The sequence below is a fragment of the Protopterus annectens genome, chromosome 6.part1 (assembly GCF_019279795.1).
Source record: "Protopterus annectens isolate FY-2018-M chromosome 6.part1, PAN1.0, whole genome shotgun sequence".
Classification (NCBI taxonomy): Eukaryota; Metazoa; Chordata; order Ceratodontiformes; family Protopteridae; genus Protopterus; species Protopterus annectens.
This window is the reverse complement of record NC_056738.1, coordinates 456,254,749-456,275,888: the sequence shown is the minus strand read 5'-3', so window position 1 is coordinate 456,275,888 and position 21,140 is coordinate 456,254,749. Positions and strand designations below refer to the sequence as shown.

The following is a 21,140-nucleotide window of genomic DNA, read 5'->3' as shown; positions in this document are numbered from 1 at the left end:
ACAGTTCTTGGCAACTCCAAGAATAGATAACTGTTTTTTTTAGCAATCTTGGGTCCTCTTTTCATGCCAACATATAACACTCCACATATTCCAGAACATATCTCTAATACAGTGCACAAGGCTCTTAACCATTCCTCTTTTTAAATGATCCCTCAAACCTTGTGACCAACCTTTGCCCGAATCTGCAGTAGCCTAATGCCCAATAAATGTCAGGCCACAAAGGTCGTCCAAAATACCTTGTATGCAAGAGCATTCACACATCATCTATTCTTTTCTAAAAACATACCTAATCACTTTCCTAATTTGGTCAAATGTATCCAAAAATGTTGCTGTTGACTACAACTGGTGTAAAGCTATATATATTGCTCCCCAGCATGACTTTAAAACATGTCCCATTTGGTCACTATAGAGTGAGCCTGTCCAGTGCATTCCAGCAAACCTGTAAATGAATTAGTTGTGCCGATTAAGGACAGCCACATTATATACCTCAGAGGTGAATTTGCGAATGCCCATCCAATCATCCAGACTAGTTTAAAGATGGCCAATATACGGCTTTGCTTGACATGCAACAGAAGTTAATTCCATAGGTAGGGGGATATCCTGTGACAGATTATCTATCATACTAGTGCATCCTGTTTATATCGTGATGAAGACTGAGATCTGTGGAGTGGGTGTAGGACACGGGCTTTCAAAGTACAGAAGGGTAAGAAGACAGAAGCCTGTATGATATGATGTAAAAGACAAAGGGCTTCTTAATCTATCTACGTAGTTAAAGGAGTTTAGTTTTGTAATTTGTATTTACTTGTTTATTGGGTTAGGAACGGATGGTGCCATTCGAGTTAGGCAAGGTATTTAGAGAGGTACATGCTGAAGGCAGCACTCTATTTTACAATGGGTCTAATGGAAAGATACAGGCGGAATTATGACTTCTTTAAATGTAGAGCACATTACTCTGGTAATGGTAAGTGAAGCAGAATGATGTCCTAGGCAAGACTGACATCTGCTACTCAAAGAATAGCTTGTAGTAATAAATGTGTATAGATCTCTAATGATTGTGCCAAATGGTAAGAGGGTGCCATTTACATAGTATGCATTTGGATAGCCATGTTGCCTAAATAAAACAGTGCTACATTTTGTCACAGATTTTGACCCACAGTCAGTACATCTGGTGAAGGCATAGTCAAGCCCTTCTTGGAAGATCTGAGTATCAGAAGGGAGTAGCTCTGTGAAGCAGAAGGATGGAGCCCTGACTGGAATCCAAGCAACCAGGTTCAGTTAGCAGCCCCAGCACTGGAGGCACAAGGCAGGGAGGGAGAGGCATGAAAAGGTATGGACCATACACCTCTCCGGGGTGGGGGTCACATACTAAGACACACTGGGAGGTGCAGTTTCCCAGGTGGAGACCAGGGTAAACCAGCTTCTGTGCTTTGGGGTACTGCAGAAACAGAAATGCTCCTTGCGACATCTTTCACAGACAGCCCCATTAAACATCTCTATCACCCCCTCCCCCCCATCATGCCAAGTGCACTTAGGGAGGTTAAGGCTGAAAAAGCAAATCATGAAAAACCCATGATGGCTAGTCTGTGTCAACCCCTCTCCTCAGTGATGGGGGATCAAATGGGCTGAATGCCTGGAAGGGCGATGAGACTGGAGAGCAAACTAATAGGAAAAAAAATAAAAACACTCAGTTTACAATCTTCAGTAAACATGGTTAACTGCAGAGCTCCGATGTCTGCCTTAATGTTAGAGAGGTGGATGCCAAAAAAGAGGGGACCCATGACATTACAGAAAAAGTTTTGGAGATGTCTGCAATGACCTAGAGAACTACTTCTTTTTGTTCTTCTTAGGATAAGTCATGGAAGAATTCCAACTGCTTTGTCTAAGATTATAATTGCAGCATGATGCAAGACAGGCTTTCATGCTGATACACAGTCATCTGGTTATAGCTACTGCATGCTTCATACATCTTTGGGCTATGTAAACACCCAAGATTAAAACCACATATTTCATTTTTTATCTTAGCTGCCCCTGAAGCAATGATAAAAACCTGATTTTGACAAAATAGAAAAAAGGACAATTTCAACTAAGAAATTACAAATTGTAAAAAAAAAAATCTGTTTAACAAATTCTTCTTCTCTGTATAACTACAAAAATGACATGAAATAAGTGAGGAGGGTAAGGACAGTCCCTCCCTACACAGGCATGCCAAAGAAAACACACAGACATACCAGAAGCAGGGTATAAGTGTTGAAGTTCTCCTCTATGCACTAGTGGAAAAGATCTCTGTGACACTCTAACAATGTGGGGATTACTGCAAGACCTGCTGATTAACAACTGTCCGAAGATCATGCTGAGCTGTTCCTAAACATGAATATCTATGCAGTAATGGCAAAAGAAAAAAAATATATACACTAAGATAAATTACACATTTCCAATAATATTACTTGCAATATGCTATGTAAACATGAACTGGAACACTAATCCCACCGGAACAAGCATCCATCTTATATACAGCTCTTTCAATATTGAGTCATTAAACATTTACTCAGTGTTGTTTGCTTACTAGAGTGGTGGAATGATCTTAAGGGACCCATTTCAGCTACACTCCAGGAGCAACACAGTAAATCAGCATTACAGAGGAGTGGTTACAGAAGTTAACTTTTTTAAAAGATGTACAATAAATCAGCAATACTGCAAAGCGGTTACATATGTGATAGTTCAATAGTTACAGCAATAACATGTTCCACTATTATATAAGGGTACGCTGCAAAGACAGAAAAACAAAACAGTGATTTATAACTGATAAACTGCTTTTAGAATCTCCATGGATACTATTAATAAAGTAAGATACTTATGTCTGAAAAACTGGGAAGAAATAACTAGATTACTGGGGAGATACAATACAATCACATGACATTTACCTCAACAGAGGAACTAGTCAAGAAAAGAGTATGCTGCTGGTAAATATATTATTTACAGTAATACAGTTTGCTTACCATCAAAATACTTAGCCACTGCATTCACAAGCAACTGAGGGACCCGAACGGATGATCGCACTGTCTTGTTGCCCAATACCATTAAAAAGGTGATGAGACTTAGGGACAAAGGTGGACAGTGGTCTCATCTTCAATAACCGCATCGCCACAACAGTCAGGAAATCCTTCTATGTGGCACACCTCATCATAAAGGGCTTTTCATCCATAAAAAAGGAGGTCATTGTCCCACTGTACTCATCCCTCATTAGACCCATTATAGAATACAATGCCCCATTTGGTATGTACCTCTCAAGACATTTGCAACAACTGGAAAGGCCACAGAAATACCTCACTAAAAGAATCACATGCCTAAAGCAGATGCCCTCTGCTGACCACCTTAAAAAACTCCAGCTATACTCTGTTGCATATCGTCTACTCCGAGGTGACCTCTGCTTAACATACAAGGCCATGTCAAACTCAGAGTTGTTGGACATGCTACACTTAATGAAATCCCAATCCCTCAGAGCCACATGCTCCAAGGATCTAAATCTTGTCATCACAATAAACAAAAAATGCTGGAGGGATAGGTTCCTGACCCAGAGACTCCCCAGACTCTGGAATAGACTGCCCATACATGTCAAGCAGAGCGCCTCTTTGGCCCTCTTCAAAAGGAACCTTGATTACTGGATGGGAGAAAGGAAATTTACCTGGGGATCACGTTAGCTGCCCTGCTAGACATGGGTCCAGGGAAGTAAATAGTGTGGGGAGAAATAGCCAAAGAATTGTTATGGCTAGGTTTGTATAGGCCCTAGGGCCGGTAGCCTAGTACCAACCTATGAACATATGACTCCACATCACCCAAACATGTAATAACCACTGCTGACTAAAGGAGGAGAGGATCCCAAGTCTTTATAACATCAGATAGGGAAACAATGACATCATGCCACCAATGCATGCAATGTAAGCCAACAATCAAAGGAGGGCAAGAGCCCAAGGCAATCACCTGGAATCCTGGGTTCCAAAGAGCATAAAAAGGTTGGACAAAAAATCTGAAATGTACTCGTGGCACAAGGAAAATCTTCACCTACGCAAGCTGTTTATCTTACTCTTAGGTCTAAACCAAGCAGCCCAGACAATAGTTACAGTCGCAGGACACAAGCCTTCTCAGAGAATTGCTAGGCAGACCATGTAGAGCATTCCAAATTGCTGTAGCCCATGAATACCAAATTATGACCCTGACAACTGATCTTGCCTATAATATTCAGATACTTCACAAAACATAATGCTCAGGCATTTCAGGCACAAAGGATTTGCTGGGCAGCAGCTAAATGTCTACCAGTGTACTAGAGGAAGGATGGCTCTTTATGGGCCAAAGGCTTGAAGTCCCCATACTGTTCTGAAAGGAAGGTGTAAGGCAAAATGTGTAAACACTGGGATCACATACCCACTGGAAACTTGCTGCAAAAATACAAGCAGCAGTAGCAAATTCTGCCACTGGCCTATCAACAAAAATGGTCTCTTCCCAACAGGCACATTCCAGGCTTATGAAGATGAAGAGCAGCAGGTCTGGATTTGAGACAACACTGCTTAGGCAAGCATTGTAAAGGCAGCACCCATGCAGCCACAAAGACAGTTCTCTGCAGGGGCAATGACTAAAAGTGACTCATTCATAGGGAGAAGCATGAGAAGTATCGCCTATCTGTGATGCTGGATACAATGGGTGCCCTGGTATCCATGTTCAACCACCATCCTAAAGGTCAGCACATATATAAGAAGAGCCCTGCATTTTCCATCTGACAGCCTCCTATGACCTGCATGTGATGGGGGGTGGGTGGAAGGAGGTACACAGGCCAACCTTTGACAAAGACAAGTGAAGTTCATAAACTATTACATATGTACTGGGCTCTGGAGAAGTGAGCTATGACATTTCCTTCAAGGTCCTCATGGAATGGCAAACCTCCTAGAACCTAACTAGACTCCTGCAAGACAAGACCCTATCCTGGGACCACTACATCAACACAGCAATGGCGATACCAAGTCACATAACAAAATGAATTGGAAAACCTTCAGTCTCCACATCCTTTGTCAACTTGAATTTATACAAGATGAGAGTGTCTGGATGGAATGAAAACAAGACATCTTTCAGGGCAAATGGCCACAGTATAAGGGTGAATTTCCTACATTTGGCATATATACATCAAGCTGGGAAGCCACCCAAGCAAGACAGAGAGAAATTACAGGGTAATGGCAAAATAGGTCTGTGGAAGGTGAGAACTACAAGGTACTGCCTACCTCTTTCCCCACATCATTTGCAATACTTCACCACGGAAAAAAATTACCTGGGGTATGGGTTGTAGAAATTAATCCCCTCACCCCAAATTTGCCACTTAAAAATAGCAGCAAAAAGCAGAAAAAAGAAAGGTGGGTATACTGGATCAACTCCCCTGCCTTTCCAAGTAATGAGAGAAGGAAAGCATCAAAGTCTCCTGCTGCCATTGCACTGGAAGAAAAACTGATTCCTGCTGCCATTGCACTGGAAGAAAAACTGATCCAATTAAACAAGTATATGAATGGAAGCACAGCAGAACCTCAGTCAGGAGGTGACAGGAACAGAGACCTTCAACCTATGAAAAAAGTAGGCAATGCAGAAAATGACTAACTCTTAATAAAATAATGTACATCTGCTGAAGATGAAAAGAAGAGAGCAATGTATTTCATCAAAGAAAGGTGCATACTTGTGCCTCCAGAAGACAAAACAAGCAAAGTTGTCTTAATGGCCAACAAAATGACAACTTTAACTGGCAAAATAAACAATTAAATGAAAACTGCTGGAGCAAGACAAGCACAGAAACAGAGAAGTCGCAAACAAGGCAGAAGAACTGAACAGCTGACACCTAGTGTCAAAGTGCCACAAACAATCTGAGCCTTAGCCGTTTAAGTCATGTATGAAGCTAGGAATTGTACAAATCAGCTAGTACCTATAGATATAAAAAAGGGCACAACAAGGAGTAAACCAAGTAGTGGTACCTCAGAAGACAAAAGAAGGTTACCCACAGGAAAAAAATAATTTACGACCGAAACAAATAAATAAAAACAACAGGTGAAGTAGGTGACTAACCTATTATAACAAACCTTAAGCAGAGAGGAAGGAAAAGATTTTCTTAACTTATTCTCTCTAGTACAGCCCTTTGGAGTGTGTACCTTTAACTCCCAGTGGGTGTGGCTTCAGCCTTTAAAAATGAAGTTATTACCTTAGAGTTCTAACAAACAGTCATTGACAGAAGCCATATAGCAATACAGTTGTGTTTGCCATCATGTATGCTTCAAGATAAAATATTCTGTATGTAGCATGGTTTTGGAATTATTAATGCAAATATGAACATGCAATATATGACGCCTAGTGGCACAGTAGGTGATAACTGCAGAAACGCCTGGAACTGTCACTTGGCTGTAACTAGAAATAAACAGAGCAGTCTTTTGTTATTAGGATCCAACCAATGGCTATCAGCCGTGGAAAAAAATTAGAAAATGGAGGAGAGGGGAGTTAGCCATTGTATGAAGGGGGGGATGCTTTATGTAGTCTGAAAAAAATTATCTCCCCGAAGCTAAGCATAGACTGCATGTTACATCCTACTGGATAACAAAAGCTGAATTTCCTTAGTACACCACAGCACACTAGCTAATTAAGACAATGCAAAACACAACACATACAAAGTGCAAAATAAAACCAATCATTTTCTGTACTAATATGCAGAGAAAAGAACATACATACCTGAACCTAGGATCAATAAGGCTTTTCAGAAACTGAAAGAGTAAATGCTGGTCCTAAGAAAACAAAACATTAAAATGTTCATCTTGCTATTTTGTTCTGTTATACATTTTGTCTTAAATGTAATGTATATACTACAAAATAGTGCGGTATAATTTAAATACTACAAAGAGCTCTACACAAATGTACAATAAAGTTACAGGAATGTTTTATAACTAACATATGCACATTCACCAGGTAATCTGAGAATCCTGTTAAATTTTTCTATACTGAAAACCTCAGGTCAGCTATTTTTCGCTTCTTTTACCATGCTGAGGGCCTCCTGTTGGTGCATATTATGCCATTATATGACGCCTAAAGACAGCCTACCTATTCCTGTGCTTATCATTTCAACCTACAACTACAAGCGACTACAACCAGCAAGGTGAAAAAAATAAAAGAAAAAAGCAAAGAATACAGAAGCACATACATATGGGTCTATGTTTAATCATCGAATGGCACATTCATGGAAAGGCCGTTCATTGTACATAGACCATTGCAACTTTCTTTCCTCAAACGGCCATATGATCGTAAATAATTTCACTGAACGATCATAGTTGGCCAACATAAAGGAAACACAATGTAGTATGCAATTATCTGAAACTAGTTATGAGGAAACCTGGCCTTTCCCCGCTGTACTGCAATCTCGGAATTGCCATATACAATTAGCGGGGGTGGGGGTAAGAGGAGGATTTGGCAAATACAGGGCCCTCCTTATGTGTGGGGGCTGATCCCCCACACCCCCTACTAATTATATATACCAACTCTGAGACTGCACTCCAGTGGGCAAAGGGAAGGTTTACTAATCTCTAGTCTCCAATAAGTACATACTACCAGTTCCTTTATGTTGGCCAACTAAGACTGTTCGATGAAATTATTTGCTATCATTTGGCCATTCAAGAAATGGAACTTTTGATGGTCTATGTACGATGAAAGTGCTGTTTGATCATTAAACATATACCCCATATATACAACCTTAGGTCTTTAGGACAAAAGTACTTATATATTGTCTAGCACTCTCAGCAATGTCCCTTCAATGACTAATGTCACAAACTTAACAATGATTTACATACATATCATAAGTTATTACACTATTCAGTTACAACAAACTAAAAACAAAATTACTTATTCAACAAGGCTTAATCAAAAATAGTTATACCTAAAGAGCACAAATATTTGAATTTAAAAATATAAATGATTTCCTCATCTAATAACTTACCATCTAATAAAACATTTTTTCTAATATTTAGCACTAATTGTTCCAAACATTAAAAGTTAGACATGGAACATTCCCCATTATATTTCTAAATATATATAAAGTACTTTACTCTCTAAAATGTTTTGCACCACTTTCATATTTATGCACTCGGACTGAACTTTCTTTTTTTCTATATATGTTTGACTACATCACTACGGTGCAGCGGGGACAAAATGCTCCACACCCGAAGTATACCCCTCACTAGTGAGATCTGACCACAAACTAATCACCCTGGATATACATATCCCACCTCCACTCCCAGCACAAAAGACCACAGTGAAAAACTTCTCAAAAGCAGACTTCACTCTTCTTAAGACTGAGATGGTATCCTTTAAGCCCACTGTGCCAGTGGATACCACATCCCACAATGCCGAATCCTTCACAAATGCTTTCTATGGACATCTCCAAGAATGCATGGATCATGCAATCCCAAACAAATCCAAGTCCCTCTCCACCAAATGTAAGTGTCCTGTCTGGTGGACCTCAGCCATAAACAAATTGTATAACAAAAGAAGGAAGCTACTGCACGTCAGAGAGAAATCCCATGAAGGGAAGACATCTCTGATCAACATTAGCAGAAAACTACGTTCTCTCATAAAAACATCCAAGGCAAACTTTGAGAGAAAAATCGCTAAGAAGACAAACACAAAACCTTCTTCAGCTATGTTATAAACCTGGGCGGAAACCCTCAGATATGCTCAGAGTTGGTTCACAACAACAAAAAATACACTGAACCCACAGATATTGCTAACATTCTGGCTGACAGGTTCAGTGCAAATTTCTCCCCTCCTTCACCCCCAAAAGAAGAAATACTTATCCCAGCTGAATGTAATCTCCCTGTCATCTCAGATGTCCAAGTGAGAACCGCCCTAAACAAAGCAAAAAACACAGCATCAATGGGACCTGACGGTATCCCGGGGTGCGTGTTACGTGGACTCCAAGAGGAGCTAAACCCACACATAAAAATGCTATTTAACCTTAGCCTTACTTTGGGATATGTACCTGTACACTGGCGTACAGCAACAGTGGTCCCACTCCACAAGGGGTGCCTCTACAGACCCTGGAAACTACCGCCCCATAAGCTTAACTAGCCTGGTCTGCAAAGCTATGGAAAGAATCATTATGGAACTTATAAACAGAGACATAGGGGACCTACAGACACTTGACCCCACCCAGTTCGGCTTTGTAAAGGGCAGATCCTGCCTTTTAAACCTGGTTGACTTTTTCGAAACAGTCACTAGAGCCATTGATGAGGGCAAAGCAGTCCATACAGCATACCCGGACTTGGCTAAGGACTTCGACACAATACCCCACTCAGGCATCATAGATAAGCTAAACAGCTTAAAAGTAAACCCTTATGTCACTAGATGGGTTGCAAACTGGCTAAAGGACAGAACCCATAAAGTTAAAATCGCTGGAGCAATGTCAGATTCAAAGCCAGTCACAAGTGGTGCCCCACAGGGATCTGTCCTGGGACCCCTCTTGTTCGGCATTTATTTCTCAGATGTTAAAGCAAACATGGGAGGGCTGTGGCTGACAAAGTTCGCAGATGACTGCAAACTAGGCGCCATAGTCGATACACCAGCAGACACAAACATCCTACAAAAAGGCCTCACTGAAACGGACAACAGGTGCCGTAGTCACGGCCTTAAACTAAATGCCAAAAAATGTATAGTCATCCCTTTTGGAAAAAACAAAGTACTCACAAATTATCACATAGACAGCAACCCACTGAGTACAGAAAAAGTAATCAGAGACCTAGGGACCCAAGTAGACAGCGACCTCTCATTTGACACCCACGTTGCCAAAGTGGTTAGAAAAACATTCTACCTTGCACACCTCATCATGAAGGGATTCACATCCAGATCCAAGGATGTCATTGTACCCCTATATTCCTCCCTCATCAGACCCATGATTGAGTACAATGCCCCATTTGGTATGTACCTCACCCGGCATTTGCAACAGCTGGAGAGACCACAAAAGTACCTCACCAAAAGGATCAAGGGTCTCCAACATATGTCTTATTCTGCCAGACTAAAGAAACTTCAGCTCTATTCAGTAGCATACCGCCTGCTCAGAGGTGATCTCTGCCTGACGTACAAGGCCATGTCCAATCAGGATCTGATGGACATGCTCCACCTCAAAAAATCCAAATCCATCAGGACCACGAGAGCTAAAGACATAAACCTCGGCGCAAGTATGAATAGGACATGCTGGAGGGATAGATTCATAACCCAGAGGCTTCCCATGCTTTGGAACAGGATCCCAGTTCGTATTATGCAGAGCCCCTCACTGACTCTCTTCAAGAGAAATCTTGATGAGTGGATGGGAGATCGTAAGTTTACCCCAGGGGTCACATCTGTGTCGCTGCTAGACAGGGGCACAGTAAACTAATTCTATTATATAAGGGGACCTTCATTGTGTCACTACTAGACAGAGGCACAGTATTCTAGATTTATTCTGTACATTTTTGTACCATTTCATGGGGTGGCAAAAGCCACATCACTATGGCTATGCTTACAAATGCCCCAGGGCAGATAGCCTAGTACTATACTATGAAACTATGAAAAAACAGTAACATATGAACATTTCCTAGGTAAACTGATACATAAGGAAGTCTTCTTTACTATGTTAAACCATGAGCTGAAGGTCAGGTTTGAGTGGCCAAACTATTCAAGAGCATTTATGACAAAAGAAAAGGGAGGGAGGCATAAGTCCTGAGATGACAATGCTAGGAGTATGTCCACACCCTAGCATAAAAAACTTACACAAATAAGGGGGATGGATGAAAGAGACTGCTACTGCAGCAGTGATTATTCAAACATATGCTGTTATCGTAAATTTCCTTACACAAAATGTACTGTGCTCTTCATAAGGATCATGACTGCAGAAACAAAAGCTATATGGGTAGATTTCTACAGCTTAACTAACATGACTGGGAGGAAGGAGGACGAGGGTCTAGAAACATCTGGAGAATGGTGCTACCAAAGCCAGTCCTAGACCAGGCAAAGGAATATAGTTTATAGTGCTTTGTGAAAGTGGACAGCCAAACTGCTACTTCTAGAATCCAATTCTTTACAAACAGCCACAGATGAAGCAAAGGCCCTAACAGTGTCAGCCAAGACCCTGCCAGGAATTTTTTTGTTGCAGTGGGTATAACAAAAAATACTTGAAATAGTCTGCCCGGACACAAGTTGCCTTTTTTTTTTCCTTCACAAGAAATGAACAACTGATCAGAAGCAATAAAGAATTTATTCTATCAAAATAGCATTCACTTTGTCTGTGGGTATCCAAGTTATGGAATATCCTTTCTTCCTCGTTTTTAGGTTCCGGGAAGAAGACAGGGGGATGGATAGCTTGGCTTAAGCTAAACTTGGATACTGCTTTATACATAACTGAAAGATTAGTTATTTGTGCAAGGTGAGAGAAGGTTGAACCACCATAAAAGCATGCAACTCAGATACTCGTCTTGCAGAGGTCACAGCAATATGCAAGACTGTTTTCCATGTCAAGAACCTCAAGTCAGCCTGATGAGCCACTTCAAATGGAGTAACAGTTAATCTTTCTAGCACAAAATTAAGATCCCAAGGAGGAGCTTCCTGTTTTCTGGAAGTCATCTTATGAACACCCTTTTCAAAAACATCCTATTTGGATTGTTTGGGGTTGGGCTGTATCAAACTCTCCTGCTCTTATGAAAGAAACTGTGAAGAAACTTGTGGAAATTTCCCTGTGTGCTTCCAAAATAAGGAAGAACCACTGTTGCCTAGGTTGGAATGCAGTTATCACAATTTTTGGAGATTCCTTCTGAATGAATTACTCTGGACAATAGTAGAAAGGTTGGAAAAATATACAGGAACGTTCTTGTCCAATGAAAAGAAAATGCATCTGTCTTAAAAGGCCTTTTTGCATGGAGTCCTGAAGCAGATTTGCCAACAAATTTCTGTGAGTGAAGGCAAATAGCACAATTTGAGGTGCTCCACACAGCTGGATCAATTCTTGGATGATCCCCTAATTCAGTTTTCATTGAAGAGGATCTCTTCTAGTCCTGCACAGCTTGCCTGCAAAACAATTTTGCTCTGATGGTATGCACAATACCTGTAGAGTGAGACTGTGCAGTAAAGCTATATCCCAGATAATCATGCCTAGTCTGAATAGAGAGTTAAGATCTGTCTCCCTACCCCTTTGTTTATGTAACAGATTACTGTGGCTCATTTTGCAAACACCTGAGGTTCAGTGGGACCGCTGATGGTTGAGAGAACTGAGAAGAGCTGACATCTCTTTTATGCTTGTATGTTTTGGTCTGACGTGTTTGCACTAAACACCCTACAACTTGATTACCATAGATATTGCTCCCCAAGTAAAGTCTGAGATGTTTATTGGGACTATGCTGGTTTCTTTTTGGAACCTCCTCTCCATTGTTTTTTAAATATTTGCTGCCACAGTACTATGAGAACGTTTGTGTGTCTGCATTCTCTAAACATCCCGGCCGGTGTCAAACATGAAATTTTAAATTCTACCTTGGATAGAGAACTTGTTTTGGGCATTCTGCTGCAGAGATTAAAAAGTGTGATGAGACAGGAAAGCTGATTCAAGGGATCTCTCAGATTTTTAGCCTTCTTTCTCCAAGTTTGCCAAAGGATTCAATGTTCCTTCCACAGGTTTCTTTAAAAAGACAAACAATGCTGTCCCAGCAAGATGCTGGTATGCAAATATTCAGAGTGAGCAACAATTTTAAACAGAAATCTTGAGCCCGTAAGTATAACTTATTATTCCTAACAATTCGTTTCCCTTGCTTCTCCACTGCTGCAGCCTATATGGATGCAATGCAACACATTTACTCTACAGTATTTATTTTAACTGCACTGCATTAGAGTACAACACATGCCACACAAATGCACTTTTTAGCTGTTTAATGAAAACAGCAGATGAAAGGCTTGACAACACCCCTTCCAAAATTCACTCCGATGATGTTCATGATGGATACGTCTACAACCTCTTTATGAAAGATTCTTAAGAAAATTAAAAAAAACAGTGTCAGCAACTCAGTCCAGAGTGCTGGAAAATTTTAAAAACATTCCATGAAGTCAATCTACATAAGGCCTTACTCTACCTTATTTTTCTCAATGATAACTTGAATCTCATCAGCAAAGTGAGTTGCAACCAAATCAGCAGCCTTTGAAGGGTCAACAGAAATTAGCTCCTGAAAAGAAAAATAATGTTATTTTTCCACTTTCTAGTACTCTTTAGAACTAATCACTGAAAACAACTGCACTAGACAGACAACTTTTTCTAAGGCAGATTTCATGCACTGGATAGAATGGAACAAATTACATGCTGACCATAATTTCTGTTTTTAGCATACAGTCTACATTGCTCAGTTCTAATTATTTGCTTGATGTGATGACTGCATTAAATCAAGTAGAACTGCAGCCTTTCACAAATTATTGTGGTAACCACCACATGTGAAACTGTAAAGAACATGGCTTGAGCAAGAAGATTCAGGTATGAGTGTACTCTACACAATGGCTGAATTTATAACTGATATCTCTATCTTGAGATCCCTCTCACAGTGTTTCTTTAAATATGTGTATAACATATGCTCTTACTGTCATGACACTAAGAGAGGAGGGTATGCTCACCCCCCATGCTATGGCTGGTAACACTGAAATATAAATAATGTGACATATGCATATTGCACAAGCATGAATAACAGAGACTGTACAAGGATATAAAAGTAATATACTTAAAAGGACAATTCCTCAAAAGCAGGTCAAGGAATTATTTAATAAAAAAATGAAAAGAAGTTAAGTAAATATTCATTGCAGAGGCTTTTCTCAAATATTACTTGACAGAGTAATAACTTAGAAATCTGTTACAACTGACTTTGAAGATTATTTGAGGTGGGTAACAACAAGGAAGAATGCCAAGTAGCAACAGCAACAAGTACCTTCCAGGGAAATCGGAAGCTAGAGAGGCCAACTGAAAGGAAAAGGGACATGAAGCAGAAACAAGCCAAAAGGGCTTGACTTCTGAAGAAAACTCCAGGTTAAGTATGTCCTGAGGGTCACGTTATAATTAAAAAGATGCCAGGAATTAACACAGTTTTGAAACAAGCAGTGGAAGTGCAAAAGTCATCCCGCTAGAATCAGCTTTGACTGCTTTGGCCAAATCGCCAGATTATCATGTGAATGCAAAATAAAATAATGCAGCTAATAATAATCCACTTAAGGAAGTATCTGTTTTGCAAAGATCACGCTCTCCCTACCTGAAGCATGGGGAAATGAAACAATAAACTTTTTCCAACCACTATAATCAAACCATGCCCACTGGTACTGTCCTAGCCATTCACCTGCATCCCTAAGCAAAGCTAATACTTAGACTTCACAAATCACACTACTCTTATTGGCATACTATACAACAAGTACAATCCAGGGGAGCAGCTTGTAATGAACTGAAAATCTTGCCATAAACTCTGTAAGACCCTTAATGTCTTAGAAAGCTTTAATCATTTACTACCCCACAGAGGTATACATATGTTCAACGTAATTTTGTATCATCACCAAAAATTTATAAAAAAGAATATTCTATTTGAGTTTTAAGCTAGTTACTACATATTCTTCCCCTTACTTTATAAAAATAACTCAGTTAAAATTTCATTTCTGACACATCAAACATACTTGCAGCAATCTTTACTATTTCAACACATTAACCTTTCCTTAAGTGACCTTAAGGATACAGAGAATAGGCAAGATGGGACTGGAATTTACTGGAGAAAACTGGCAAAGGAACCAAGGTACAGGCAGGGAAAGATAACAGAATGAGAAAAGGTTAACAATTCATTTAGACTGCAGGCTAGAGATTGCCTTCCCTATCAAGGATTGATATCAGAGTATAGGCAGAGAGAAAGGACTAGGGGGATCTTACATGAAAGACCAGCACTGGTAGAGCTTTTAGTATAATTTACAATAGGAGCCGATGTTAAAAAACAATGGGATGATTAGTAGGGCATTTAAAATATTGCATGATAATTATAGGAATCAATCAGAAGAGATTAGAAATGATTGAGAAGAGAGACTGGATAAGCAATTCACAAAGAAACAATGGTAGGATATGTCTACAGCTCCCAAATATGCAACAAAGTCTAGAAGGATCTTTGCCTGGAAGTGTTTGCATAAGTTTTTTATACCCCAATCAGACTCCAAATAATTTTTCCTCGGGTAAATTGCAAATATTGCGGAAGAAAAAGGTAAATGAGAGTGGCACTCTCGGGCTTTAAGTAACCTATCATTAAGGTTATTTCACAAATGCAACTGATGCTTTGTAATCCCACATTTATTCATTAATTTCCGAGTTGCTGGTTTTCTTCCTGTTGATCTCCATCTCCCAAATCCAGTCTCAGGTTCATTTGCAATGTACTCCTACTCCTGGTTCTTCTAGTCAGCTCCTGTGCTTTTTCTGTCTCTCAAGCATTTTCCTTTGGAACACTGGAAAATGTTTAATTGGGATAGTCTTTCTATGACCTTTATTACCAGAAGAATAGGAAGCAGAATCCCCTTTTGTTTGATACAAAAGTTTGTCCAAAAATACAGAGTTATTTCCTCCTTAGCATATCATGCATTAAAAAATGGCTGACACTCCAGGAAAAATATTCTGAAGATAGCTGGATACAGCAGCTTGAGTCTCACACCTGCTTCTGGACAGTCCCTGACTAATGGAATACATTTACTCTTCTTCTTACTGGTTTACAGTCAGTAATCATTTCACACAAACACTCTGTCTCCAACTTTTAGTACTTTTTCCTGCTGACAAAGTTTGGTCAGCATCAAATCTTTCTGCTCGTAGGATTGCATCTTTACTATTAAAGGTCTTGGCTGCTTTCTCGTGGCCAGGTTTGGAACATAAACTTGGTGTGCCCTTTCAATTAACACCTTCTGCTGTGGAACCAGTCATACGATCATAGGAAGTTACTAGGGCATTGGCCCTGAGGTCCTTATAAATGTAGCCAAGAGCTTAGCCCATATATAGACTAATCAGCACCCAATGCCCCTTGTCCAACAGGGACATGGGTGGAATCCCAGGGATGTATTTTCTATTTCCCATCCAGTTATCAAGGTTGCACTTAAGAAGGGGTAAAGAGGTACTCTGCCTGACGTAGAGAGGGAGTCTATTCCACAGATGGGAGAGTCTCTGGGACACAAATCTACCCCACCAACAAGTCCTATTGATGCTGTTGTGTTCTTATAGTTTGTGCCTTTTGCTGTTGCCCATCCCTATTGTAAATCTGATAAGGGACACTCCTCCCAGTCCCATCTCATTTGCTAATTCTACCTAATACAGAGATCATTTGGGAAGGTCAAACCCCTTAGTTCCTTAACCTTGAACTTTCTTCTGTTCCTCCTCTCTCCATTTCCAGTTTACAAACAAAAAAAAACACTTTATTCAGCTTCTTTTACTGTATTTGTGCATCCTCCTCCTGCTCTATTACTTCATCTTGCTTTATCTGCTACTTGCTGCAGATTGTTCTCTAAAGTGTTCAAATGCATCTTTTCTGTTGCATTTGTTATTGTCTGTTTATAGCTGTTTAAATTGTGTTATTCTAAGCCTCTTAGTTTTGGTTTAAGCACTTGGGCTTTAGGCTTACCCCTGAGCTCTCCCTGGCTTTCTCTCTCAGACTCTGAAAAATATGGATGGACAGTTTCCTACAGTTTCTCCTTCCAGTCTGGTTGATATGGGCATCCTGAGACAGTGTAGCAACTGCCTTATATACACAAACAACCACCTAGAAACATAATTAGCGAGAGATGCAATTACATTATGAACCTAGAGTCCATACTCTCTCCCTCACAAGCCAGTATATCTGGCACTGAGAAGATTGTCAGCACAATCACTACACCTTACACACCACCCACACCTACACAACACACACCCACATATGTGGAGGTCTTCAACAAAAACATACCCAAACAAAGGAGACCTCCGAAGCAAAAACACATGTGATGTCCTCAGCCTCCACACCACATACCAGACACAGTTCACATACCTGTGTCTCACAACCATTATGGCTTAATCATAAACCCAACATATTAGTCATAGGAGACTCCATTGTGAGATACATGGATGTGCCTCTCACCAGACTGGATAAAGAGAAAGTCACAGTTAGCTGTCTGTTAGGAGCCATAATCCACCATATCACACACGCACTAAAGTCTCTCAACAACAGGTACTGTTATGATTCTGTCATAGTCCATGTTGGTATGAATGACTTGAGATGTACCTCCCTGGACTATATGAAGAGAGACATGACTGAACTCACTGAATATGTGTCCCAGACAGGTATGCCCCTAGCCTTAAGCAGCATTCTACCATCACCCAGAATGATGCTTCAATACAAACAGAACATAATTAACTTTAACAATTGGCTTAGTTTCTGGTGTCATTCCAGGGGTATCCAGTATCTGACAGCCTGGGAAGATATGATCAATAGACTACAACGCTTCACAAGAGATGGCCTGCATCTGTCTCATTTGAGCTTCAGGCTTCTGGCAAAGGCACCTGCCTCCCCCATAGTGTCTTTTTTAGAAAAAGTGATGAGGTTAAAACTACCAACATAAAAATTTCAACAAAACCCAAATTAAAGGTCATGCTGCTAAATGCTAGGAGTCTAAACATGAAACTGCACTCACTGTAAGCATTCTTAACCTTGGAAAATGCTGACATCTGAGCAGTCACAGAAACCTGGTTCAAAGCTATGGAGAGCACCCCAGCCAGTTACTTATTAGTGCTTTCATAAATTAGTACACTTTGTTCCCTTCAGTTTCTCTCATACAACAGAAAATATCAGGTTTTCCCTACGTGCGCTGTCCTATAATTCTACCATTTTTTTTAAACATCTCTTCTTGAGCAGTCTCACATTCGGCCAGCCTTTTCTTCATTTTGTTCTCTGATTTTTCCAGTTTTATCAGCTGATATGAATATCTGTTTAAAGCGTCTTCCATGCCATTCTTTTCCGCCTTTTTATATTTGAGTTGATATACTCCTTCAGTGTTTTGTTTATTTTAATCGGCTATGAGCAGATTTGACTTATTTTTCTTCTAGATTACTGGAAGTCATGTCTTGCACGGAAGCTGGAGCTTGAACTGCTTTTTGCTGAACAACTGCAGGTTTCTTCCAAGCCAGTGTTTCACTTTACCTCTTGTGACCGATTTTCTTTCATGTTCTCTGAATTTCTTTTTTGTTGTAATCCAGGCAGTGCACCTAACTAGCCAGTAACTGAAATTTACCCTAAAAGACAAATTCAATGCCTCTCTTTTCTGAGTTTCTGTTTTCACATAGGGAGAGATGAAATTAAGCTGTTACTCAGTGTGCATCTATCTTAGAAGTCCTCATGGCATGCATATTTTTTGATTAAAAAAATCTGTGCACTGGGATTATTGTCAAAACAACTGTTTATCTTTACTTTTACTAAACTCATGCAAATTGCCCAAATGCCCATTTATTTTGCTCTAAGCATTCTGAAACTCTTCCTCTTCTTGATCTTTAAGTGGCCCCTTCTTCTGCAACATTTTAAGTTTTGTTAATTCTTCTAAAAAGTTTCTGTTATGTATCTCTCACATCTTTCTACTGTAATTCCACTTATTTGTTAAATAAATTCTCAGTTTATCCTAAACCACAGAAATCTGTGGAATGATTTCTATTTGTTGAAATAAATCTTCAATTTTATCTACTATTCATTCATTAAATTCTCCTCTTTCTAATAAATATTTGGGTAAATGACAATGCTTTCATTTTATTTTAGTTTCTTGCATCCTTATTTTAACTGTTATAGGTACATGATCACATACAGTTATTGGATGGTTCTCAGTGGTGTACATCTATTGCACCTGCTCCTGTGGTATATAAGTTTAGTCCAACCTATCCCACATAGTGTACCCTTGTAGAATAATATGTTAATTATTCTGAATTCCTGCTTCTGAAGGAAGAGCCTTCCATGCCAAGTACTTTCATATACATATTCAAAAATCTGCCTTCTCTAGTTATGGTTTCCCTTCTTTGGCCCCATGGCACATGTTTAGTACTTCAAACTAAATTCTAGTAATTACTGACTATTTCTCCCATAATCCTTTTAAGATCCTTAACTGCAATTTTATGGGGAATACAAACACAGATAAAGTAAGTCTGTTTCTTTGCCAGTACCCTCTCACTGCCACAAAGTTTCCATTATTGCCTTTTGTTTTCCTCGACCACAACTGGAGCAACCCTTTCTATCAATATAACAACACCCCTTTTCTATTGTCCTGTTGAATATTCCTAATGAAATCCTCTTTTTAATTTCTATCCAAACGCATATCCTGCAAACATAATTTGTACCCTACATTACTTAATATAGTTCAGTATTCTGCATTTTTTTCTGTGCCTGTAAGGCCACTTGTACTCCATGTTAAAATTGGTAAAACAGCCATTCTGTTATTTTAATGTTACAATCACGTATTTTATCATGTCAGTTTGGGTACATATATTATTCCTACCAACAGCTTATGTATGCTTTCCAACACTTAGCCAACATGAATTTTAATTTATTGCAACTTCACACATTTGTTTGAGCTTGGGTCACATACTTTCAGACAATTCCATTCACATCACTCTTCTCCTAACACCTTAGAAAACTGTTTAAACGAAGAACTACATAAAACTGAAAGAAGAAAAATACAGAAGCACGAGTTCCACTATGGTGGCTACCTGCACGGGCATCTAACTAAAAATAGGGGTAATCATACTTTGACACATTGTACCAGTGCTTGCACATATACTTTAGCTGCAATGTGCTTCTATTCCATAACATAAAAAAAACACTGCACACAGTCAGTCAATATTTAACATAAAAACTAGCTCTTTGAAAAGACTCATTAACTAGTCATGTGAATGAAAAATACTTCTGTGACTTTATGCTCAGTACACTGAAAGTTAAAGCATGAAAGATAGATATTCAGTTTCAACATTATTTTCCCCCCACGTTTTCTTTTTACTACAGTTCATTCAAAACTTGCTTTTGTTACCTTTCTGTAAATAAACTGCTAATCTTTTTACCAGATGCCATGAAGAGGTCACAAAGTGAAAGTGCTGAACATTTCTTAAATTATGTCTTCCTTACTTCCAGTGCATCAGTTCAACTCTTGTCAACCTCCACTTAGAAATCAGACATCTACACTCTGCCAAGACTTCTGCTTAAGGAAAATCTCCTCATTCTTCAGTTTGCTTTTATTATTTAACAAGCTTATTTTACAGAAATGAAGCAACTGCTACCATTGACTAAATCCACATTTGTTTAGCTTTTTCTTGGAACGGACATTGTGCATATCAAGAAGAAACTGGCATGAACTTTTATAAGTAATTCTATTGATGCAATACAAAAATGCAAGTAAACTGGCTTACTGTTAATAAACAAGTCAGCTCCAACTCAAAGTTATTTCTTTATACACAACATGCATGAAGTAATTATGACTTTATTCTTTGCATTAAGAAACATACTACCTACCATTATATTGCATTTTTACAATAATGTTAAACTAATTAACACAAATTATAGAAATTAAAAGTGATTTTACTTGCATTTATTTTTTCTTCACTTGGTTCCTTGAGGAGTAAATAACATTCATATGACTTAACACCCAGTACATTTTAAAATTAGCAGCGCATGAAGTTGAAACTTTACAGGTCCTTTACTATTTACCAGGTTCACGTTATTCTTTATCTTCTGCTCAGTCCCCACCCTCTCAACATACCAGCTTGTGGTACAAATCCAAGCTTCAACTCTCACAAAACAAAACTCATGTTTTTCAGCTTTCCCACCAGTTTGAGCAACTGACTGAGACTAATCTTTTCGATTTCTGCCACTATTCAGAAGGTTCGCCCAGCTGTTCTTTTTCCCATTCCTTACTTTCTTGCAGCATCAGCATCTGGTTTGAATCCAAGCTTCTCCTAATTCTTCCTGTCTGCTGTCAGGTTTCTCAATGTCACTCAAGCATTTTCTTTTGGAACAAGGGAAAATGTTTCACTGGCAGAGTCTCTCCTGAACTACTCTTGTTTGTGTAGGTTCCAGAAA

General features: G+C 39.4%; 1 protein-coding gene across 1 annotated transcript in view; it reads right to left on the bottom strand.

The window, feature by feature from the left end:
* VPS8 (VPS8 subunit of CORVET complex) overlaps positions 1 to 21,140 on the bottom strand; it is a 2,195,799-nt gene that overhangs the window by 514,630 nt on the left and 1,660,029 nt on the right. The window contains exons 28-29 of the mRNA XM_044075401.1: positions 13,152 to 13,241; positions 6,748 to 6,800 (exon numbers count right to left, since the gene is read on the bottom strand). Coding sequence (XP_043931336.1) covers positions 6,748 to 6,800; positions 13,152 to 13,241 — 143 coding nt within the window. The remainder of the gene's footprint in view (positions 1 to 6,747; positions 6,801 to 13,151; positions 13,242 to 21,140) is intronic.